At 42.3% G+C, this 22,808-nt stretch overlaps 1 protein-coding gene, 1 long non-coding RNA gene and 1 other non-coding gene across 12 annotated transcripts in view; 2 read left to right on the top strand and 1 right to left on the bottom strand.

Annotated features, from left to right (window-relative positions):
- LOC125973243 (Krueppel-like factor 7) overlaps window positions 1-22,808 on the top strand; it is a 51,308-nt gene that overhangs the window by 24,561 nt on the left and 3,939 nt on the right. For 2 of the 7 annotated variants that reach the window (XR_011087190.1, XR_011087189.1), the window contains exons 2-6: window positions 10,815-11,424; window positions 13,137-13,260; window positions 13,841-14,492; window positions 17,190-17,309; window positions 17,679-17,843. Coding sequence is in view for 1 of the 7 variants with exons in the window: in XM_049727171.1 (XP_049583128.1) it covers window positions 10,815-11,424; window positions 13,137-13,260; window positions 13,841-13,892 (786 nt within the window). In the remaining 6 variants the exon portion in view is untranslated. Of the gene's footprint in view, window positions 1-10,814; window positions 11,425-13,136; window positions 13,261-13,840; window positions 17,138-17,189; window positions 17,310-17,675; window positions 17,844-18,106; window positions 21,815-22,808 lie in introns of those variants that run through there. The other 5 variants (XR_011087191.1, XR_011087188.1, XR_011087192.1 and 2 more) reach the window with 5 other exon arrangements.
- Window positions 10-3,474, top strand: LOC137840506 (uncharacterized). Of its 4 annotated transcripts, XR_011087197.1 has the most exons (5): window positions 10-133; window positions 841-968; window positions 1,558-1,707; window positions 1,780-1,866; window positions 2,943-3,474. It is a non-coding gene; the product is annotated as an uncharacterized lncRNA (long non-coding RNA). The 4 variants fall into 4 exon arrangements; XR_011087195.1 differs by having other exon boundaries at window positions 1,558-1,866; XR_011087196.1 differs by having other exon boundaries at window positions 841-945; window positions 1,558-1,866.
- On the bottom strand, window positions 7,318-7,399 carry trnas-gcu (transfer RNA serine (anticodon GCU)). Its single transcript has one exon. It is a non-coding gene; the product is annotated as a tRNA-Ser (tRNA).

A 22,808-nucleotide genomic window follows, 5' to 3' on the forward strand; every position in this document is an offset into this window, starting at 1 on the left:
GGTAAGTTATTTGTGGTTTTAATTCCAGGTGACAGGCTCTCAGGCTCCTGTTGATGGTGCGCTGCCTGAATCAGCCAGAACTTGGCAGGACTCTGACCCTGATGATAACATCAAACAAGATGCCAGCCAACAGGTAACATTCAGTTAGACTTTGTTGTAAGAAATAAACTTTGTAGACCTTTTCTTGTTCTCTTAGTTTACAGCTTTTAGTTGGAAAGCTGTTCTTTAGTCAGAAGGTACCTTAAACAGCATTCAGCCAACCATTGGATCACACGGTTTTAGTGGTTCTCCTCATAGAGCCCAAACGAACCAGTGGCACACACACCTATAGATGGATTGTTGAAACATGCGCCCATGGGTGTCCAACCAAGCCAATCATTCACACACACATAACAGATTTGTGATGGCTACTTGTGGGGCCCTCCGTATGGATCTAAAGTTGTCTTGGTTATTCCAACCAAGCCAATCATTCACACTCACATAATAACAGATTTCTGATGGCTACTTGTGGGGCCCTCCGTATGGATCGAAGGTTGTCTCATGTTTTTAGATCATATTTTGGTTATGGACATTATGGAGGCTGATTATATTACAGCTATAGTTCCACACATCCTCAACAGCTAAACGGCTAAAGTGTCATGCTGAAGGATGCTCCACTACATCCATAAAGATGCTGTTATAGGACCTGATTAGACATCCAGAACTGACTGGAACACTTTAGTTAGAAAAGCTTGTTTGGTTTCGGGGACTAACTTCACATGATTTAACTATACAGGTCTTGAGTCTGTCATTTGTGGTGTCTGTATGATGTTGGTAAGTTATTTGTGGTTTTAATTCCAGGTGACAGGCTCTCAGGCTCCTGTTGATGGTGCGCTGCCTGAACCAGCCAGAACTTGGCAGGACTCTGACCCTGATGATAACATCAAACAAGATGCCAGCCAACGGGTAACATTCAGTGCGACTTTGTTGTAAGAAATAAACTTTGTAGACCTTTTCTTGTTCTCTTAGTTTACAGCTTTTAGTTGAAAAGCTGTTCTTTAGTCAGAAGGTACCTTAAACAGCATTCAGCCAACCATTGGATCACACGGTTTTAGTGGTTCTCCTCATAGAGCCCAAACGAACCAGTGGCACACACACCTATAGATGGATTGTTGAAACATGCGCCCATGGGTGTCCAACCAAGCCAATCATTCACACACACATAACAGATTTCTGATGGCTACTTGTGGGGCCCTCCGTATGGATCTAAGGTTGTCATGGTTATTCCAACCAAGCCAATCATTCACACACACATAACAGATTTCTGAAATATGGTTTCTTGTGGCTTCTTTGTTGTAAATTTTGGAGCCTTTTCCATGTTTTATATGTAAAATTTCCTGTGATATAAGGTTTTGGCATATTTCAGAGGATGTGTACAGCACCGGTCGTCTACCAGTTAAGATATTGGACAGAAATTTTAATTATTTTGAGCAAAGAAATTCTAGTCTTTATATTAATACAGCATATAAGAGTAGCTTGCAGAAACTAACAACACATTTCTTTTAATTCCCTCCATAGAGCTATCAATTATCAAAGGAGTTTCTCAAAGTGGACTACTCAGACAGTGATGATACTGACAATGATTCCCAAAAGGACTGCTCTGTACCTCTGCAAATCAATCTGCTCAAAACAAGAGTATATTAAATTTGACCAAGCATTCTTATACAGGTGCAGTTAATTTTTGTTTTAGAATATTGCTATACTGTGTTTTTTTTCTGTACTTAAAAATCATCATTTCAGATGGGCTGATCCCAGAAGTGATAGAAGTGACCTCTTGTACCTCCGCATCTCGTGGCCCAAGTAATGAAAAGTCTGCCAAAAAGGGAGGTGAGTTTAGAGTAATCCTTTTCAATATATAACTTTATCACAGTTGCTTTTAAATTGCCCAATTGTTACTACTGTATCAGTATCTAATTATCCTCACATATGCTGCTTACTAAGATTTAGATGACCCAAGCAAGATATATTAAACACCACTTGACTTTTTTTCTTAGACATGTAAGGTCTAAACTTTTGAATTTTGTCATAAAATGAAAATTGACCCATCCTTTCTCATGTGAGTTACAGGTCATTGCTAACCTTGATTATATGTGAGATGTTTGTTTACATCTATTTTTAAATAGAGGTAATGTATACATGACACATTTACCTCAAAAGAGAGAAAGAAAAATTGCTCTAGATTAACCTATTAGTGAATATGCAAATTCACACATTGTCACACCAAGGCAGATACCATTCTTATACAGCTTGCATTTAATTTTTTACACACTATATATTTCCAAATTTACTTTTATCATCTTTGTTTGTCCATGTGTAGCACGTTATCAAAGCAAATTCCCCATACATGTAAAACACTGTCTGAAAAAAGTTTTTCTCTGATTTTTATTTTTTTATTTTCCCTGATTTTGCAACAACTTGTATCTGTTCTTAATGGTTTTGTCAGAGAAATGGTGCATCCCAATGTGCTGCCATGGTGGAGTTTGACTGCCTGTGCAACCTCTGTAGGGTCCAGGAATTGCTTCATCTACCAGCAGTGACATTCTGGTCAAATGCAAAACTGCTTAAAAGTAATCAAGAAAATGAGAGACCTCTTTCCCCCACCACCAAAACTGGGGGCATTCTAATGTTACCCTTTTGTGCATCTATTTTTAATTTTGTTAATATCAAAACAGCTGACACTGAAGACCACCTAGCAACTTAAATGACCGGATTAATATCTCAGATATTAACTGATTTACTTATGTCTATTGTAGGCTCATCACTGTTGACAAAGATAGTTGACGTTATAAAATATCTCATTTGAATTATATTGTCGGATAATTGTACATAAAGTGAATGTATTCTTTATGCAATTTTGTTCTAATTAAGTTGTAAACTAAAAAGTGCTCTTCCTATGCCCTTAGGTAACGGAAAAGTTGTGAAAAGAAGCTGGACCCCAGAGGAATGTGCTGCAGTAAATAAACATTCAAGGAAGTATATATTGACAAATCAGGTTCCTGGTAAGCTTGACTGCGAGAGATGCATTGCTGCAGAACCACAAGCACCGAGCTGTTAAGTACTTTGTCAAAAAGAGAATAACCACCATGAGGAGAAAATATGAGTGAAACAGCTTCCCTTAACAGAGATAGAAACACATGGCTGGTCCTGTTTCACCATTTGTTCACTATTTGTTTGTGATTTTTTTTATGCTCCACTTCTCCTGTTCGTAAATGTTAGATTAAATAAGTTCCTTTATTCATTGGCTACATTTGTAATGTGTCCATTTAAAATTTTGACTCGACAATTATTACTTGTAAATCCTGTGTACTTTATAGTTAGCTAAAATGCAGAATTTAAATATTTTAAAATGTACCAATATGACTGAACAAATTGAAGAATATTAAGACTGTGACCAAGGAAAATGGACCAGAATCTGAATAAAGACTTCAGAATGTATTTTAGAATGCACATTTCAATGTATATCTAGTATATTTAGCCAGATGAAAGTATTAATAACACTAACAAAATTTTTAGGTTTTCTCAAATGATTAAGTCCACACAAATGCATGTTTGGGTTAGATTAGGGTTGGGGTTGAACTTGATAGATCCTCTTTATAAAGGCAGACCTAACAAGTCTTAAATCTTAACAGCAAGCTCCATAACTGGCTAAAAAAATAATGTGTGTATAGGTAGACCTCTTAAGGTTGAAATATTAAAAGCGATCCCCATAACTGACTAAAAATCTCATGTGTGTAAAGGTGGACCCCGCAAAGCCGGAATGTTAGAAACAGGCCCCAGATATGACTGAAAAACTGACATGAAAAAAAAAGTTTCAAATTGTGTTTATTGAAAGTGATTTTTAGTAACAAGATTTTTTTTGGGAGTTGCCTGATTTTTTTCATAGTTCTTGGACCACTAGAAAGGGTGGACCCCAGAACTCGGTAAATTAAGTTGGGTCCTGCAGAGGGAGGTTAACAAGGATGTGTGTGTGTGTGTGTGTGTGTGTGTGTGTGTGTGTGTGTGTGTGTGTGTGTGTCTGTGTGTGTTAGGATTAGGGAAACGAGTAGAAAAAAGTGGTGCGAGTTCCCCCAAAAAGTGTGACAAGGTACCTACCGTAGACACACTTATACAAATTTCATTGGCGTAAATCAGCATTTCAGTTCTCGGCGACTCGGCTAGGTATTTGATGACTTCTGCCTGGCGCTCATTGATCTCGCGTGGCCGAACACTAACACCACGTTTATGTTCTAATTAATAGCAACACAACAACATGAAAGACCCTCCGGACGCTCATTTGGGCATGTCGCTTTGTTTTACACATTCTCTGTGTGTGTGGACTGTGTGAGAACAGAGTGTGCCACCATTCCAGCGCCGCTTCATGCATGGATGATTGTTGTGCGAGCGTGTGTAGAGTAAATGGGTCGATGTAGAGGAGGAGGGTGACCTTGGGAATAAGAGCGCAGACGTTTGTCTCGGAGGCGAGGAGCACTAAGACTAAACTGAGACACACGCTAAGATAAACATCGTGACAGGAAGTCCAGTCGATGAAGGGGAAGTTGTAGTACAGGAAGTAGAGGAAGTAGTCGGTCAGACTTCCTGTTGACCCCCCTCATCCAGTTTGCAATGTACTTCCAGGCTAGTCTACGAGGAGGCGAGGAGCACTAAGACTAAACTGAGACACACGCTAAGATAAACATCGTGACAGGAAGTCCAGTCGATGAAGGGGAAGTTGTAGTACAGGAAGTAGAGGAAGTAGTAGGTCAGACTTCCTGTTGACCCCCCCTCATCCAGTTTGCAATGTACTTCCAGGCTAGTCTACGTGTTGTATATCTATTCATACATGATGTACGTTGACATGCCTTTAGTGTGTGTTGAGGCAATGCAAGTCTATGTGGTGCACTTTTACTTGATGCATCTCTACATGATCCATGTAGGCCAGCAGACCAATGATGTTGTCGTGGCAACGCAGCGTGAAGCCACAATGACTTTTGCTTTGTTTTGTGGGTTAGTGTAGTCTATGAGGAATACACAAGTGTGTGCGTTGAGTGTGACTGCAGGCTCCTTGAGAGCTTTGCATATTCTCTATTTGCGTTGCAGCTCCATTTGTGTTTAAAAGTAGCAGCTGCTTGAAGGTTTGTAATTACATTGATGCTAATTTTCATTAGCCTGTCTTTTGCATTATGTTAGCATGAAGCTAGTATGCATTCATTATGTTTTGGTAGAACATTTTGGTGTCTAAACCGACAATGTCAAAGCTACTTTAAGGTTTGTATTAAATTTAAATTAGCCTGTCTATGGCATTTGTGTATATATTTCATTATACATTAGCATTATACGAGCATATCTTTATTAGACAGTGTGAGCATTGTCAGATTTACGGTAAACACCAACTGAGAAACTTTTGGTTATGTAATGTGAGATTGCCCGGAAGCAGGATGAGCCCCAAAAAATCCATATTGGTCATTAAATTATTTTCTATGTTTTATGAAGCCTAATATGATAGAGTGGTATTGTCCTTGTTAAAAAAAAAAACACATAGTAAAAAATTCTAATATTCAAATGTGTCACACTTTGTGTTGCGTAGTTGCCAAGTGACACATACTACATGTGAAAATATCCTTTTTTGCCATTTTTTTGTGATAGAAAATTGGGAGTATTCCAAGATGACCTCATTTTTTTTCTTTTTCCTCCAAGAGGGAGCATCACTGTGATGCCAGTCAGAGAACAGCATTTTATGTGTGCGTGTATTCATGCGTGTGCGCGCGTGTAGATGTGTGCGCATAGTACATGTGAATTATTTAGGGTTGAACTGCAGGACAAAGCAAAATGGAAATGTGGAGGGTGTTTCTCTTTTCACCCCAGGATGGCTCTCTAATGCACATTCGCACACACTAGCTCACACAAGCACGTATGAGTCATGTGACCCACCCGCTCTGCTTTCCAGCAAAGCGAGAACCACCACCACCACCACCCTATCCCAAAAAAAAAAAAAATCTCTGGAGGTCAGACTACGGTGAGACCATGATGGTGATGGAGGTCCCCGGAGGCAACCAGGTGCTCTTTTTGTCCCCTCGCGTGATTGGTTGTCAAGGCAACCACATCTGCACGCTTGTCTGCGTCACAAGTTGAAAGCGGTTGGTTGTCCTCGCAACACGTTTGGGAGGTCATCGGTCAAATTCATTATCTGTTTTATTATTACTATTCACATGAATGAACTTAGCCATATTTTTAAATGATGAAATTATAAATGTACCTAATGAAACGGCCGCTGAATGCGTGTGACGGCCAGAACCCTTTTAATGTAAAAGCAATCAATGCAGACAAAAACACACACAGACACAGACGCGTCCAGTGATCATAAATACATTCATAAGCAGTGAAGTCATCACACACACACACGCACGCACGCACACGCACGCACACACACTCTCTCTCTCTCCCAGCAGCCTTTGTTTCACGCACACACGCCGAGTCACGCATGCTCACACTTCACAATGACCTAATCCCTGAACTCATCCCATCACACACACACACAGGCGCAAGTGCGCGCACACACATGGAGTCAAAACAAAGGGTTAATCCATTAGGACTCAACAACAGCTGAGACCTCCTTCAGGTTCATTGTCTTAAACATGTCATCCGTCAAGTAGCTTCAAGTAACAGTACAGTAATCCTCATCACAACATTTTGTGCTTTCACTCATGGTGGACAAATTTCATGCATGCAAGTGAAACTGCCTTCAGGGCCTGATTTTTCCAAATAAATCAAAAGTAGATGCATTAAAACAAAATGGCAGATGTCCTGTTGTCAGGTGTATGGCTTCTTGAGACTTTGTCGTCTGGCAAAATTCATGTGGCTAAGTGAATTTGGCTGTGGGGGCTGACTCTTCAAACGCGCCCTAGAACGTCCTATAGTGAAGGTGACTGAAGCTTGTCGCTAATGTTCTCTTGCTAGCAGAAGAAGCATTAACAGCACTTTGAAATGACGCCATTGATGTGCTACTTTCATGCTCAATTAGCAAGGCAGACATAGTCTGCGTGCACGCATATGTCTGCCTGGGCATGTTTGTCAGTGTATGAATGGTTGCATGAATTTGAATGTGCATGCTTGCAAACTTTAGTGACCCTGTGTGGGCATAGGTAAGTGAGTGGGTGTTGCAATGGGTAAGCAAATTTTAGTGATTGGGTTAGGTATGTAAGATAGTGGGTGTCGCAATGGGTAAAGCGCGTATGATGTCACAGCTTATATATTTGCATTACATAACTTTCATTTTTGGAGGTCGTGATTGTCAAAACCAACCGACAAGGATGGGATTCGAACCCACGCGTGCAGAGCACAATGGATTAGCAGTCCATCGCCTTAACCACTCGGCCACCTCGTCCTGTTGTGTAATGAATCTGCAATATTTCACTTCGTGTTTTTCTTTTTTTTTCTTTAATAAAACGTTAAACTTTATTTTCCTGAAAAAGCCCCTAAACTTGCATTTTTTTAAAGAAAAGAGAATAAGTATTTTTGAGTAAAATACAATTTTACATTTTGTTCAAGCATTTATGAAAATCGTTGCAAATTTTGAAGTGAATTTTTTCCAACGATTCCCCATCATATTTTTGGAGGCCAAAAAATTGTTCATTTTTAAACAAAAAGTTGTCATTCTGAGAAAACTTCACTAAATACATTTTTAAAACAAAAAGTGTAGATATTCATTTTAAAAGTTTTTTGTTCTATTTCTGTCTTATGTTGAGGAAAAAAAATCAAAGATTTTTTGTCTGCAGAGAGGATTCTTTAATGATGCCGTGGAGACGCATTGCGATGTGACCGAATACCAACGTGAAAAAAGCACACCGCTTGAAGGATGCTAATTAGGCGCTATATTTCAGCAGCACTTGTCCAATTAACATCTTTTACACTGCCGATTACACACAATTTATCCTCATACAAATGCGTAATCATTTTATTAGTCGTTATTTATTTGCCCTTGAAGATTAGCGTTTGTTTTCGTTGTGCTGCAAAACGTGCCTTCGAGGATCTGCTGCTTTCACTGGAAATTCAATACAAAGAGCATTTAGGATTTCGTCTGTGTGTGTGTGTGTTGTGTGTGTGTGTGTGTGTGTGTGTGTGTGCGTGTGTGTGTGTGTGTGTGTGTGTGTGTATGCGTGTGTGTGGGTGTGTGTGTGTGTGTGTGTCTGAATAGGATGTCTGGATGGCAAGCCTATTGTCTTCCTGGCGGCGCAGGGCAACATGACAAATAACTAGCACACACACGCATACACACACACACGCATACACACACACATACACACACACAGTGAGAGTTTAATTAAGAGAAAGCTCAGCTGATGGAGGAACAGATGATTCTACCGCCGATTCCAATCCCTCCATCTCAGCCAATTACTCAAATGGGCTGGGACACACACACAGACACACACAGGCACACACAGACACACACAGACACACACACACACACACACACACACACAGAATGAGCATAAGCCTGTTTAAGCAGTATTAAATTATGCTTCAAATTAAAAGCTTGTACCTGCCTTGTCCCCTTAGTCTAGTCACTAGACTCTCGTGTGTGTTTTTTTGAGTGTGCGTGTTTGTTTCTTTATGCATGTCTGCATGTGTGTGTGTGTGTGTGTGTGTGTGTGTGTGCGTGTGCGTGCGTGTGCGTGCGTGTGTGTGTGTGTGTGTGCGTGTGTGTGTGTGTGTGTGTGTGTGTGTGTGTGTGTGTGTGTGTGTGTGTGTGTGTGTGTGTGAGATTATGCTATTAATTAATTTTATGCCGTCGTATTTAATAAGCACAGCCGGTGAAATTTTGTGTATTTGCTTGTGTGTGTGTGTGTGTGTGTCTGTGCATTTTTGTGTGTTTGTGTCTATGTGGATGCAAGTAGACATTTTTTAGGAATACAAAATAAAACGCCTCCCCGTGCATTTCAGTGCACGTCAATACTGTTCAGCAGTTGTGCGTCATCCTGGATTGGTCATTTTTATGCACGAGAGCATAAAAAGAAAAATACAAGATGTGCTTATTATTTTGATCGTTCAAAAACTCTTTCATACAATCACTGAGGAATGTATTATGAAAAATGAAATGTATAAAAAACACATTTCTTGTCGTACATCTGGTTAGGCCTATCTCTGCTTTTGGTGTTTGCTATTGAATGCAGTTATCAGCTTTAAGTCATTATGCTCTTTACACACACACACACACACACACACACGCACACACACACACACGCACTTGAAGCCTCTTTTGCATCTAATGAGCCATCCGAGCGCTCGCTCGCATCCATGGAGGAGGCGGAGCTTCAAAGAGCCTCTTTGACACGCGCCAAAATGCGTCTTAATTAGGAACCATTTGCGCACAAAAAGGAAAGAAAACACTCACCGGCTGAAGAGGGAAATAAACACACAGACGCTCACTCACGCTGAGTCATGATAGATGTCCTCCACACGTTTGCCGCAATTTTTATCTTTCTTACAGCTTAATGCAGGGCCGAGCGATTTTGAAACATAATCTAATTGCATTTTATTTTTCCCGCTGAATATTGTGATTACGATTTAAGACGATTAGTTTATATTAAATCACACCCTTTGCTTTTTGAAATATTGAAACAAATATTTGACCTTTGTGACCCGGCTAGCATTGTGTTTTCTTTGGGTTTGATGTTGTCGTGGTTCAGCCTTTGGTCTGATGATTGTGGCACTTGTGTTGTATCAGTGAAGTGTGATGATGCAGCACAAGTTTGACTTCATCATCATTCTCATGGTGGTTAATGATGTCATCAGTGTGCACTCAAACGTTTCCTGGAGGATCCACTTGACTCTGTTTGCTTTTTGTTTTTGCAATGTCAAAAGCCTCTCGGCTAGCTGCCTGCATGCATTCGTTATGGATACACACACACGCACATAGATCGTCTTTCTCACCAGCGCTTGTTTGTTGAAACAAATTTGTTTATTTTAATGATTGTCACTCAGCAGTAGACCTCAGCTTTGACCCATTTTGCCTCACCATGCAAACACAGCTATCAAGGTCAAATATCAAAACATATACATAATGACTGGAGTAGTTGCTTAGCTAACAAACAAACAAACTGAGCGTGTCATTGATCTAACAATGACACAACATATTAATTATTGCACGTGTCATGCTCTACTGTGTCATACTGAGAGCTGTTCCTAATATTGTGACCAGCCCATGTCTATAAATAGCTTTCCATAGTACATTTAATATTCCAGATATATGAAACCTTTAAGCATACACAATGTCATTCTCAAGGTAACGTGTGTTGTGACCTTTCTCCAAATGTTGTGCGTGCATGTGCGCGCGTGTGTGTGTGTGTGCGTGTGTGTGCGTGTGTGTGTGTGTGCCTGCGCAGCACTCCAAGACGTCAAGCAAGCAAGCTGATGATGCTGACATTCAACATCACTTCCCTCTCTGGCACATGCATAACATTTATACTCTCTCATGAAGCCGTTTTCACACGGCTTGTTAAAGTGCGCATTTCACGCATCGCTCTGCTCGGTAAATGACGATATTTCAGGGATGAAGTAAATCTGGCAAATTTCCACCTCTACGCTTGACTGTATCTCACTCACTTGTCCTGCCCCGTTGTGTCGAAATAGTCAGCGTACAAAAAGTTTTTTATTACACTAGATGCTGGTGGTTATCTGACATGTGCTGTGTTGCGGTGTGAAAATCCTGTCCTGTCGTTTAACATTTTTTTAACCCTCCAGACCACTAGGTGGTGCAATAGTGCAACATTAACACATCCTCTGTGTCTTTGGCCTTTCAGACATGTCTGGAGTTGGAGCGTTACCTCCAGACGGAGCCCAGGAGACTGTCGGAGCTCCTGGACGAGGACCTGGACCGTTTCCTGGCGCCCGCCCTCGCACAAGGCAGCGACAGTGATGAGGAGCTTATTGATCCCCTCCTGGCCGGCTTCCCGGCACAGCCCAGCCCGCTCCCCAAAGTCCACGCCAAACTCCTTCAGACTTTGACGGACAGCAAGGATCAGGTCATGGTGGCGGGGGTCAGCGCCGCCCAGCTGAGCGCCGCCGTCACGTCGCTAACGCCACCCTCGTCCCCTGAGTTGGGGCGCCACCTAGAGAAACAGGCGGGCGGCGCGCTCACGCTCAAGTTGGTGGCCAAGAAGGTCGGCCTGGGGGCGGCCAAACTAGGGGCGGCAAAACTCGTGGCGGCCCGAGCGCTTACATCTCCTCCGCCATCCAAGCCCCCGATGCCGGTAGGAGGGCCGCTCAGTGACGGCGAGCTGGGCGGAGGGCTTGGCCTGGCTGGGGACTCGGTGGAGAACAAGAAGAGAATACACCGGTGTCAGTTTAACGGCTGTCGCAAGGTTTACACCAAGAGCTCGCACCTGAAGGCGCACCAGAGAACCCACACAGGTAACACAGATGTGACACACAATGTACAAATGCGCACGGTATGGTTTGATAATATAAAAGTACAGAGGACTGATGATAGAGCCTTGTGGTACACCTCATTATTTGCATACATCACACACTCTCCTGTGCTATACTATACAAGTGATGTGTGTCGATCCTTGACACATGCACGCTCATTGTGTGTGAATGTGTGAGTGTGCAGGGCTGCAGGTGTCAGACAGGCGCTCGTTTCACACCCGTCTCCCCTAATTGCCCCCCCCACAATACACACACACCACAATCAACCCCCCCCCCCCTCCTACCCGCTCCTTTCTTAAGCGTACACACATTCACAGACGCACACACACACACTGAAGGAGGCGTGCCCAGGCCTGACGCCACGGCAACCATGACGCCAGCCAATTATTGCACGACGAAGCAAGGATGCGTGATGGAGAAGTCACCTAGCAACTGAGAGAACGTGTGTGTGTGTTTGTGGCAGGTGTGGGAGGGGGTGAGAGATCGAGTGAGGGAGCTTGACAGACACGAACAATCTGGCAGCCAATTAGGGAGGAGAGTGATGCAGTTGCCTAGCAACCAAATTCAAGCATGAGGAGGAGGGGGGGCCTTGAGGGGGATGGGGGTCCTGTATTGAATGGGCATGCACCTTCATATTTATTTTACAAATGAACATTTTTCAAATATCAATATTGTGCCAAGGTCCATCCACTGCATGTGCGCAAGAGGTTGGCATGTTAGAGCTTTTCAGGGGGTATGAGATTATTATCATTATTTAAAAAAAAGGCTTATTTTTAAAATCTGTACAACAACCAGGTACATTTCTTTTTTTCTACATCACATTTGGACATTATTGCAGATGTAAAAAAAAAGGCAGCATTGATTAATGTTCATTGTAAATCCTAAAAAAAGGCAGATTAAGCTAATTAAACGGCTAATTAAATGGCTAATGAAAGTCCTAATGAAAGCACTACGCTTGTAATGGGGAGGGCAGGCTGCTGCCCACCCGTATGTCACACACACATGCCGTAGCATCATGGTGGATTAGCGGCGCCAGCGTTGCGCGGGATTATCCGCTAACAAGAGTGTGTGCGCCACCAGGACCTCCAGGCCCCTCCTGAGTGTCAGGCCACTGCCGCTCAGATCATGTAATGTCAGAACATGAGCATTGAACGCCACTACAAGTTTAGACAATCAAGAATCTGATTGGATAACAGGTCAAAGCGAGGATTGTGTTGATGTTCTGTTTATATGCAGGAACTATGTGTTATGCGTGTGCCCCTCTGAGGTCAATTCATTAGGCACACTAATGACATCACTGTGCTCACGTTTGATTGACAGACTCAGCGATGTCTAAAAAGGCACAGTGTGAGACTGGGAAGTATCCCGAATATTTTGACCCCGTGTGAAACACACACACACACAAACGCACTGAGAACAATACGACATCTCTGAGGGAGGAAACTTCATTTACATGTCACCTCGGGCTGTGCGCGCGACTTGTAATGAACACAGTGCACCAGTAAAGACTTCATTTCCTGGACTTTTATGACTGTTTATTGTGTTAAAGCTCTGGGGCATGGCGATGTTGTGGTGACACCTCCTCTTTTGTGTGTGTGTGTGTGTGTGTGTGCGTGTGTGTGTGTGTGTGTGTGTGCGTGTGTGTGCGTGTGTGCGTGTGTGCGTGTGTGTGTGTGTGCATGTGTGTGTGTTAGGCGAGAAGCCGTACAAGTGCTCGTGGGAAGGGTGTGAATGGCGCTTTGCCCGCAGCGACGAACTGACGCGGCACTACCGCAAACACACCGGCGCAAAGCCCTTCAAGTGCAACCACTGTGACAGGTAAACACACACACACACACACACACACACACACACACACTGAGAGACAGCTATGTTAAAAAAGTAAAACAATGAAACAGTCAGTCAGTAACAAAAAGCCATAGACAAAGCGAAGCTAGCTGTTTATCACTCCGACACGTACGCGCATACATACAGATACACAAAAACAAACGCGGAGACCCACACATGCACACGGCCCTACAAAAACATACACACAAATATTAATCATGTTTGGGCCCCCTTAAGGTGAGCAGGAGGATGAGGACACAAAGAGGAGTGAAGATGAAAAGGGTTTGAGTGAGAGGGTCTCTCAGTGTAACCAGCTGGACCCCCAAAATTCATACACGCTAACCGCATGGCCATCTGTCCACACAGACACACACTTAAATCATGTGTGAAAAGCTCAAGTAGCAAAACCAAAGATATGGACAGCGAGATGAATGGACAGACAGAGATCAATGGGAGGGTGGATGAATCTATGGACAGATCCACTGATCACTCTTTTCAGATGGACGGATGTTGTACACAAATAGAATTAACACACAAAATATCGATGCCATGTCCTTGTGTGTACGCGCAGGTGTTTCTCCAGGTCCGACCATTTGGCACTGCACATGAAACGCCACGTCTGAAGGGGGCGCTACCGTAAAGCAGGACAAAACAAGAAGAAAGAAGAAGCCTGTCCACCATCACCTGGTGTCAGAAGAGAAGGAAAAAGAGGAGGAGGAGGAGTAGTTAGATTGTCAGTTTTCATTCACTTACACACTCACTGTTTTTTACGTGCCGTCTTCAAACGCATCACGCCAGTTAAGCGTCTAGAATTTTCTTAGAAAGAAATCGTCATATGCTCCTATTTGTACAATCAAACTTTTTTTTTTTTTTTTTTTACGGGTGGCAATTAGCCACGAGAACGCCATCCAGCTGAAGAAAACAACACAATCTGACATCCGAGAGACTTGCCGCCGTCTTGTCGGCTTTCCTCCACCGCAATGGACCCTTTTGGGCGGGAAAAAAATGCGCAGCGACACTTTGATTTTTTTTTTTACTGGGAGAACCACAACAACGTTTCTTCTTGATGACACTTTTTGCTCTTTTTCTCATTTAGAGAAAATGTCTGAACTCAGCAGAATGTGAGAGGACTGGCCAATCAAAGAAACAGGAAGTGCATTTTTTAAACTTCTTGTTTGTGCCACATGATGTGTGCGGTCAAAAAGGACGCCACTAACTAGCTGGTGAGTTATCCCCCAAGTTAGCTACCAAGTTAGCTGGTAAATAAGGCGCTAAGTTAGCCACTAACTCAGCCACTCACTTAACTGCTAACTTTGCTGCTAACTTGATATCCAATGACTGCACTTTTTTTTCTAATGTTCAACTCATTCTTTTTTTGTACTGCAAACAGAAAAAATACAAAAAAAAATGGAAGAAAACCACTAAAAACACACAAAAACACATGCTGAACACACACGCACACAAACTGTTCATGTTCAAATGGTTTTTCGCACTTAACTACTTAGCATAGTTTTTTTTTCTGATAACAAATGATCTGGTTTCCATGGCAACGTTTTCTTGATCCGCTTCTGTCATGCTTTTCTCTTTGGAAACATGAACCATGGACATTCAAACATAGACGCTGGAAAATCCTCCTTCCCTGGTTTCGCCGATGGCATAAATATCCCAAGGGTGGTCTGCAGTGCAGCTCAGAACAATCAAAACCAAAAACCTCCAACGTGGATTCATCATTTTGAGGCAGCTCCACCACGTTTTTGTACGAGGGGAAGGGGGGTACGACAAAATTTTTTTTACCGCCATTAGCCCCTTTCACGCTGACCATCAAAACTATTTTTTTTTTACCCGGTTTGCCGTTGTGTGTTAAAGTCACCTAGCGAATTTCTTGGTTTCTGAGGTAGAATCAAGAAGGCTGTGTAAAAGGAAGACGGTGGAAATTTTAAAATCATTTAAAATGGATTAAAAACGTTTATCCGACAAATATACATACTTAGCTTCTGTATGAAAGACTTCAACCCCTCTAAATTGGCAATTTACAGTCTCTGTGTCCACAATGTGCTTGGAATGAGACGTACAATCACAGAAGGACGCTAGTAGCACTTTTCAAAGCACCACCATATGACTGTGTCTGTGGGAAACTTCTGTTTGATAGAAATTATCATTACAAAACTTTTTTCCCCATGCTTCCGCCTCGCTCACCTTGGTTTGTTTGTTTCTGCTTGACTCCCAAGCTAGCTGCCGATTAGCATTAGCACTATTAGCAACCCACAAGCGAGTAGCGAATGAGGCTCTTTTGGGTCCACAGGGACAACGTATCAGAAAAAAAGGGGGGGATGTGAGGTGTTCCAGCGGTCTAATTGTGTCAGACTCCGCTAACAAAAGATCATCTTAGCATAAACGGCCACTACATACAAAAACTGGCCTTGTAGTGTAAGATATTTTGGCTTTCAGGGCCCAATTAGCTGTTTGAGCTATAACTTTAGTGTAGTTAAGTCATGTTAGCGCAGCACTAGCAGCTACTAGACGGAGGCAACCTTAGCATCAGCGGAGGTCCTCTTTGGGTTAGTTTTAGCTAAGGGTTAAGATTGTTGACTCCAAATGATTCCAAAGAGAGACTCACCAGCCAATCATGGAATAGGACTGGCTGAATTAGACGGTGCAATCTCACCAGTCGCCAGCTATGTCTGTTAGCTTTTGTAAATAGCGTGACTTCCTTAGCCACTTTCTGCTTTAGTTCTTGCCAACGTTGCACTACGTGATCACAATTCTTGCACTGCTATCTCATTAGCCGGCTAGCATAGTCTCGTCGCACTTGTCGCACATCCGCCACGCCACCAGGACAACAGCACGTCACATATCCGACACCTGTTAATCAAATGCCTTGACACTCAGTCATGTGACTCTCTTGGCGTTGCTGCTATCACATGACTCATTAGCCACATTAGCTTCTTTTTTTTAACTGAAATCTGTCACCTATTTGTTGAGAATTCCTGAAAAAGTCACTCGTCAAACAAATTGTAAATTGAAAAACAAACATTTTTTAATTTAATTCTTAATATTTTTGGTGAAAGATTTTGCCTCCGTAATTTTGGGCGTGACATTCTGAGTTGTAAAAACGTCTTGTTGGTGTGACTCAATGGTGCAATGCGGTACTGCAATAGCGATAGCTCCAGGCATTGAATTGACTATGACTGTTTTTAATTGGCTTATATTCATATTTGAACAAAAAGTTTTAAAAAAATAGTACAAATATTCAAATCAAGATGTAGGCTTTTAGCTGTGGTCACTGAGTCTCAAATCATAGACTCATTAGTTTCCTTAGCATCTGTTAAGCACATTTCTACAACCCAAACACACCACTTTTTTTTTTCAATGATTTTTGTGAAAAAGTCACATGAAAAATCACAAGTTGAATAATGTCCTTTTCTGAAATTTTACTATTTCTGGACATTGCAATGAAATCCTGACAAAAATATTTGACATACACTTAAGTGACTCAATGGCACCCTCAAAGAGGCAAAGTGGTACTGCATCTAAGCACTAGTTCGGTCATTCAATTATTTTTCTAAATCATTTTGAATCATCAATTAACGGGATGTTAAAAGTGACATATTTCAGGGGGGGTTACTCTGATCAAATAAATTTTTCATTGCCGACACCTTTTTTGCTGTACAAAGTGTTGAAATGATATGATTTGTATGATACGACATTATGTTGTTTATTGATAAGGGAGAGTTTATTTTTGTTACTGGATGTGTTTGATAATTGTTTTTTCTAAATTGGTATTGTATCATATCTATGCAACAAGTGTCCAGTGGAGCCTTTTTATTTAAGAATGTACAAATATGTGTAATAAATCGTAGAATCTCAACTCTCGCTTTTGTGTATTCCTTCTCAACTGATTGATGTTGTTATGCTGCAAGGATCCACTAGGTGTCAGTGTGGCTGTCAAGCGCACGTTTGAGCGCACCTCCAAACAGGAAGTGGCAAAAGGTCACCTTTGTAATTTGCCAATTGCCACAACGTCAGAAGACATTTGCAAGGTAAACATGTTTCCGCTTCCCATCATGTCAATTAATTGAATTGTTTTTGATAGCCTGATTAATTGTAGTAACGTTTGTTATTGTGATTTAATAGGGTTAGAAATTTCAGACCAGGGTCAGGCTTTTACAGGCTTTGGTTAGCGTCTCAGAGTAGAGTTTGGAATCTTTCCGTCATGTTCAACAAGTTAGTGTGTGTGTGTGCGTGTGTGTGTGTGTGTGTGTGTGTGTGTGTGTGTGTGTGTGTGTGTGTGTGTGTGTGTGTGTGTGCGTGCGTGTGTGTGTGCGTGTGCATGTGTGCTTTCCCATCATGCACTGCACTCAATTAAAACTCCTGATCACATTAGCATTCTTCCCCTGTGTGTCCAGCAGGCAGTTGATGGGAAGTCAGCCAGCGGAGGCGACCAATTAAAAGTCAGCAGCAGGTGGAGGCCGCCAATTAAAAGTCAAACATTCCTGATGCCCTCCAGCGTTACCGCCAGCGCTAACCGGGCAACACCGCTCACACTACGTATGGGAGATCATATCGGCGACACGGTCAGTTACCCACAATGCACTGCATCTCTGCTCCTATTGTGTTGATTTGATCACACAAATCAAGTCAATGTCATATCGAAATTGAATTGAATCGTATCAGAAGTGGGGTGAATCGTATGCTAAGGCGGCTAAACACGTGTAATACGTCGTAAACGCTCGCCGCCCTGAACGTGCGCTAACAAAAGTGTTTTGTTTACGCCGTGGAGGACGACTCCTCCTCAGCGTCTGTCTTGTTATCACTAATTGAACGTCTCGCTCTTTAGAGAAGCAGCGGCTAACGAGCTGGAACTTTTTGATTTGGGCCAAGTTGGAGTGCTACCACACCACGTGTCAAATTAGGGAGTTGTAGATGCCTCAGTGTAGATGCCTGCGAGGGGGGGGGGGGGGGTTGGTTCATTCCTCATTTGTTGCGCTCGCTTGTTGCCATGGAAACAACCTCCCCCAAAGGAGCCGACTGACGCTGGATGCCCTTTAGAGCACATGTTTGTGCCAGAGTTGAGCGAAATAAAATGGAGCGTTGCTGTGTTCAACTTCATGTCAAAGCAATTTATTTGCACAATTTTGCTGGTTGGTTAATTTTTTACACATTTGTTCACAAAAATGTGTTTGTTACAAAATGGTGCATTGTTGCAGAGAAATTCTATATTTTACCGCCCAAAAAAAATGATAATTTAAATCCAAATCAAGCAGCATTTTGGAATCAGTAGGGAAGTTTAGAAAGATAGAAAGACAGGAAGTTGTAGGCGGAGAGACAGGAGGTGAGGAGGCGGCCAATGTGTGCGTGTGCGTGCGTGCGTGTGTGCGTTTGTGGGGGTGGACACAGGTTATGAGTTCAAGTTTGAATTAAAAAAAAAAAAAAAACTCCAGCACACAGCAAAAAAAAAAAAAAAAAAATCCTCATTTGCGGATCTGACTGAAGAGGCGTTATGTGCATGTGTGTTCCAGTAAGATGATGTCATCTCTGAATAAAATATGTTACAGCAGTACAAGCCATGATGTCATTTCTTGACAGGAAATGGAACACAGGCACAGGCACGTGCACATGCACACAGATGCACAGGCAGACACACACACACACATGGCTCAATTTGACCCTTGCGTTATTGTTGGTGGAAAGTTCACCCTATTGGTTTTGACTCCTACACCACCTAAAACAAAATTTAAAGGGTTACACATGTGAAACGGTATTTGGAAAATGTTTAAATAATGATTTGTTTTTGTTTCATCAATAAAATGAATGTTAATAAAATGATAAAACAGTTTGTATAAAAACATGATTACAATACAGTGCCTAATTAAAAATCCATCTTCATCACCTCCTGCTTGTCACCTACGTAAGTGTGTGCTTGCGTGTGCGTGTGTGTGTGCATGCGCGTGTGTGAGCTCATTAAATGTTGATGCTCTCTGTGAGCTAATGGATGCTAATTAGCGCTCACTCGCTAATGGCCACTGACTCCTTCCTTTTCTTCTTCGCTATCGATTTCTTAGATATTTCGACTCAAAAGTGTCCATAAAAGCTTAGAATTGTCCTCATAAGACCTCAAAGGAATAAATCGGAAGTCTTAGTGCACTTTGCATTTCAATTGGCTTTTTTGGGACACTTTTTATGAAAGGATAAAACATTGCAGTGGTGTCCAAATGATGCCGAAAAGCGCTTTGACTTGCTGTGCTAACCCGATAGCGTTCTTACTACATTTAGTTTTCTAAGTTCGTGTTTTGATCCAATTCGAGAATCACCTGATGTATCAATTACCTTTTTGTGAAAACTTTAATTTGGATCTCCTGTGTCTGACACTAAATGTATTTCTCATGCTAGTGGCTAGCTAATTAGCTAGTTGCGGAAAGTTAGCTCCAACTAATCGGACACATTCTTAGCTTGGCACGAAAGATTCTGTGTAGAGCTTCTTTGAAAATATGACTTTAATTGGGATTTTTACTGAGTGGCACTATTATTATTTTTTCATGCTAGCTCGCTAACTATGATCTGGCAAGCTGACATACATTAGCGTCATGTAAGCGGGCACATTCTAATCTTGGCATGACAGGTCGGCAGCTTTTTGTGAGCAAATGTTGCGCGATGTTCTCCGACTTGGAGGAGATAAAAAAAAAAACAACTTGGCAATAATGTCAGAAGGCTCCTTCCAGCTTCCTTATTGGCTATTGTGCTTTTTAGAGAAAGAAAAGAAGCCTTGGGGAAGAAAGTGTGTTCCATGACAACGTTTTGAGGCTTTTTGTGTGCGTAAACGGCGGCAGGTTGTCGTGGTGATGAAAGTCTTTTGACACGTTCCTAAATACGCTTGTCATGAGACGAGAACACACGTCCGACTTTGTTTGACGTCCTCACTGACATGTTTTTTAAAAAAAATTTTTTAATGGCTTTCATTCTTTTCATCTGCTTTTGAATTTAATTTTTTTCTGGTTTCCCAGACAGAGAGCGCCGTGTCCTGCTCGCTTCATTACAGCAGTGAAATGTTTTTTTTTTCGTCTCCTGTGTATGTGTGTGTGTGAAATGACTGTCATTGTTATTTTCTTTCCATTGACTGAGAGACCAAAGCAGCACAGTCTGTGATTACCTTTATCGCAAACAAGATGAAAGCTCGAGACAAGCTGTTTGAGCATTTTCGTCCATATCCTTGATCCAGTTTAAGATAGCCTACTCGTACTATTGTACTAGTTCTACTATCGTTCAACTAGTTTACTGAATGAATACTGCTGAGAACAAAAGAATGTTGGTGCATATGAAGGATATTGGGGGGGGGAAAGCTTTAACAGAATCAATTTCTGAGTTTGGAATATTTTGTAACTGCAAAAAAATGGCACCGTGAAACCTTTTTAAGTTATTATTTACAGTCATGACAAGTTGACCTAAGTTCTTGTTGGGTCCATGATGGACATGTGTGGCGGATTTTGAGGGAGTTGGACACAGAAGAAGAAAAAGAAGAGTGCTAAGGGAATTGATTGAAGCTTGTATAAGGTCAACAAGTGCGATGGTTGTAAACACGCTAAATCCATTAGCTTCACGGTCAGTGCTTGATGGACATGCTACACGCTAACAACGCTAGCACTCACTGGCTATATTTTTGGATTTTAAAAAATAAAAGCCAGAACTTTACATGAAAAACAAGCTTGAGTGACACCAGTCAAAAAGTACTTTGGACTTGGGGTTGAGAGAACTTTTGGACCGGGTGGATTGAAATATTTTTTGTCACTTTTTTATGCTATTTTGGGTAGTTTTGGAATATTATTTGTGACAGTGAGATATTAACATTCGGCTCATGTGGTCACCATGGCAAAGCGCATAACGAGTGTCAGCCGTTTTAATTTTGGATGATTCACCATAAAACACTCCCCAGATTGTTGTAAATCATTTTTTCCCTGATGCTTTTATAATGGCCGTCAATTATAGGGAGATTTTCACTATTCACAGGCCGACCCAGTCGCTATCTTCCGCAAATAATGGGGGTCCGCTGCATGTATTATATTTAATAGATGACATTTAGGAAGTCACTCGCCTAACACTGTTTGTCCTCATCACATCCTCCTCCTCTTCGCCGGTGTGTCTCCCTTGTTTCCTTCCTGGGCGGGCGATTCAAGGTGACAAGTTCACGTCGTCTTCTAGGAAGGCCTCCTCTGCTGACCTACTTTGACACACACATGTGCGCCCGAGCAGACACACTCACTGTCCAACGGTATCAACAGTGTGTACTATCATTCTTTTGCTTCAGTAGCGGTGACATGACTTTCATGTTGTCATTATGGGCTGTTTGGTATCAAATGTAACTTGCCAGCTATAGTTTTGTGTTTAATTCAATGGAAATTGTGTAGCTCTTTTTGGTGTACATGTCTTGGCCACAAGGGGGCAGTACAACGCAGACACAATAATGTTAAAAGTAGTCGTTCTTTGCAGAGGATAAAGAATATGCCATCCTGAATAAGTCTGCACAATAATATCATCATGTTGTATAGAGTCGTATTGCCTTGAGCATGTTTCTGCTTGGGGGATTTGGTGGGGTGTGTGTGAAGGGACAGGGGGGGTGCCCGGGGGACGGGGCCAAGGGGCCGGGTCTGGATATAGGCGGTACCAGAGTCACAGCGAGACGCGCTGACCTGGAAGGCGAATGTTAGACTAACAGCGCTGAATGATTCATGCGAGACAATGTCGGCCACAGCGACACCTTCATCTTTATTTGATGGATAGGCGGGCGGAGCAAGGCATGCTGGGAAAAGCACACTCACAACAAGGACTTTATTGGGAGAATACTCAAAGAAGGACACGTTTGTTTACTTGCCAAATTAAACACTGGGAATGTTTGGAAGAACAAGACGTGTGTAAGAGTTTCGAGTTAGGGTTTCGAGATCAAGTTAGATGTTCAAACTTGGGTTTCTAACTCAAGTTAGGATTTTTATTATTAGGGTTTGAATTAGGGCCTGAAATCTGAGTCAGATTGCGTGCTGCAAATGGAGGAAGAGTAAGAAGACTGTTGGCAGACAAAAGATTGTGACTTCATTCAAACTTGTTGTTGTTGTGGCTTGATTCAACAGAGACTCGTGCAAGTTTATTTATTTTTTGCTGGAAGTGGTCTATGCGAGAGATGACTCGCATTGAGATTGTCCAGTGAGACAATGAGACAGGCTGCAGGATACCGTCGTGTGTACGTGCGCCCGCACATGTGTGTTTGTGTCTATGTGTGGTGATGTGTGCTGGGGGTCATTTTGTCAGAATGTCAGAGCCGCTCGCCTCATGTCCGTGTCGCCTTCTTCCCGCCGCCATCTTGTTGCTCTCGGGAGGCCGCCGCTGTGTGCCTCATTATTGTGTGTGTGTGTGTGTGTGTGTGTGTGTGTGTGTGTGCGTGTGTGCGTGTGTGCGTGTGTGCGTGTGTGCGCGCGTGCGCGCGTGTGTGTGTGCTGGCCTATATTTGATACCCGCACATCCAGATGGTGGCGCTGGCCCACTGGCCTCCATGC

The sequence above is a fragment of the Syngnathus scovelli genome, chromosome 8, assembly GCF_024217435.2.
Source record: "Syngnathus scovelli strain Florida chromosome 8, RoL_Ssco_1.2, whole genome shotgun sequence".
Classification (NCBI taxonomy): Eukaryota; Metazoa; Chordata; class Actinopteri; order Syngnathiformes; family Syngnathidae; genus Syngnathus; species Syngnathus scovelli.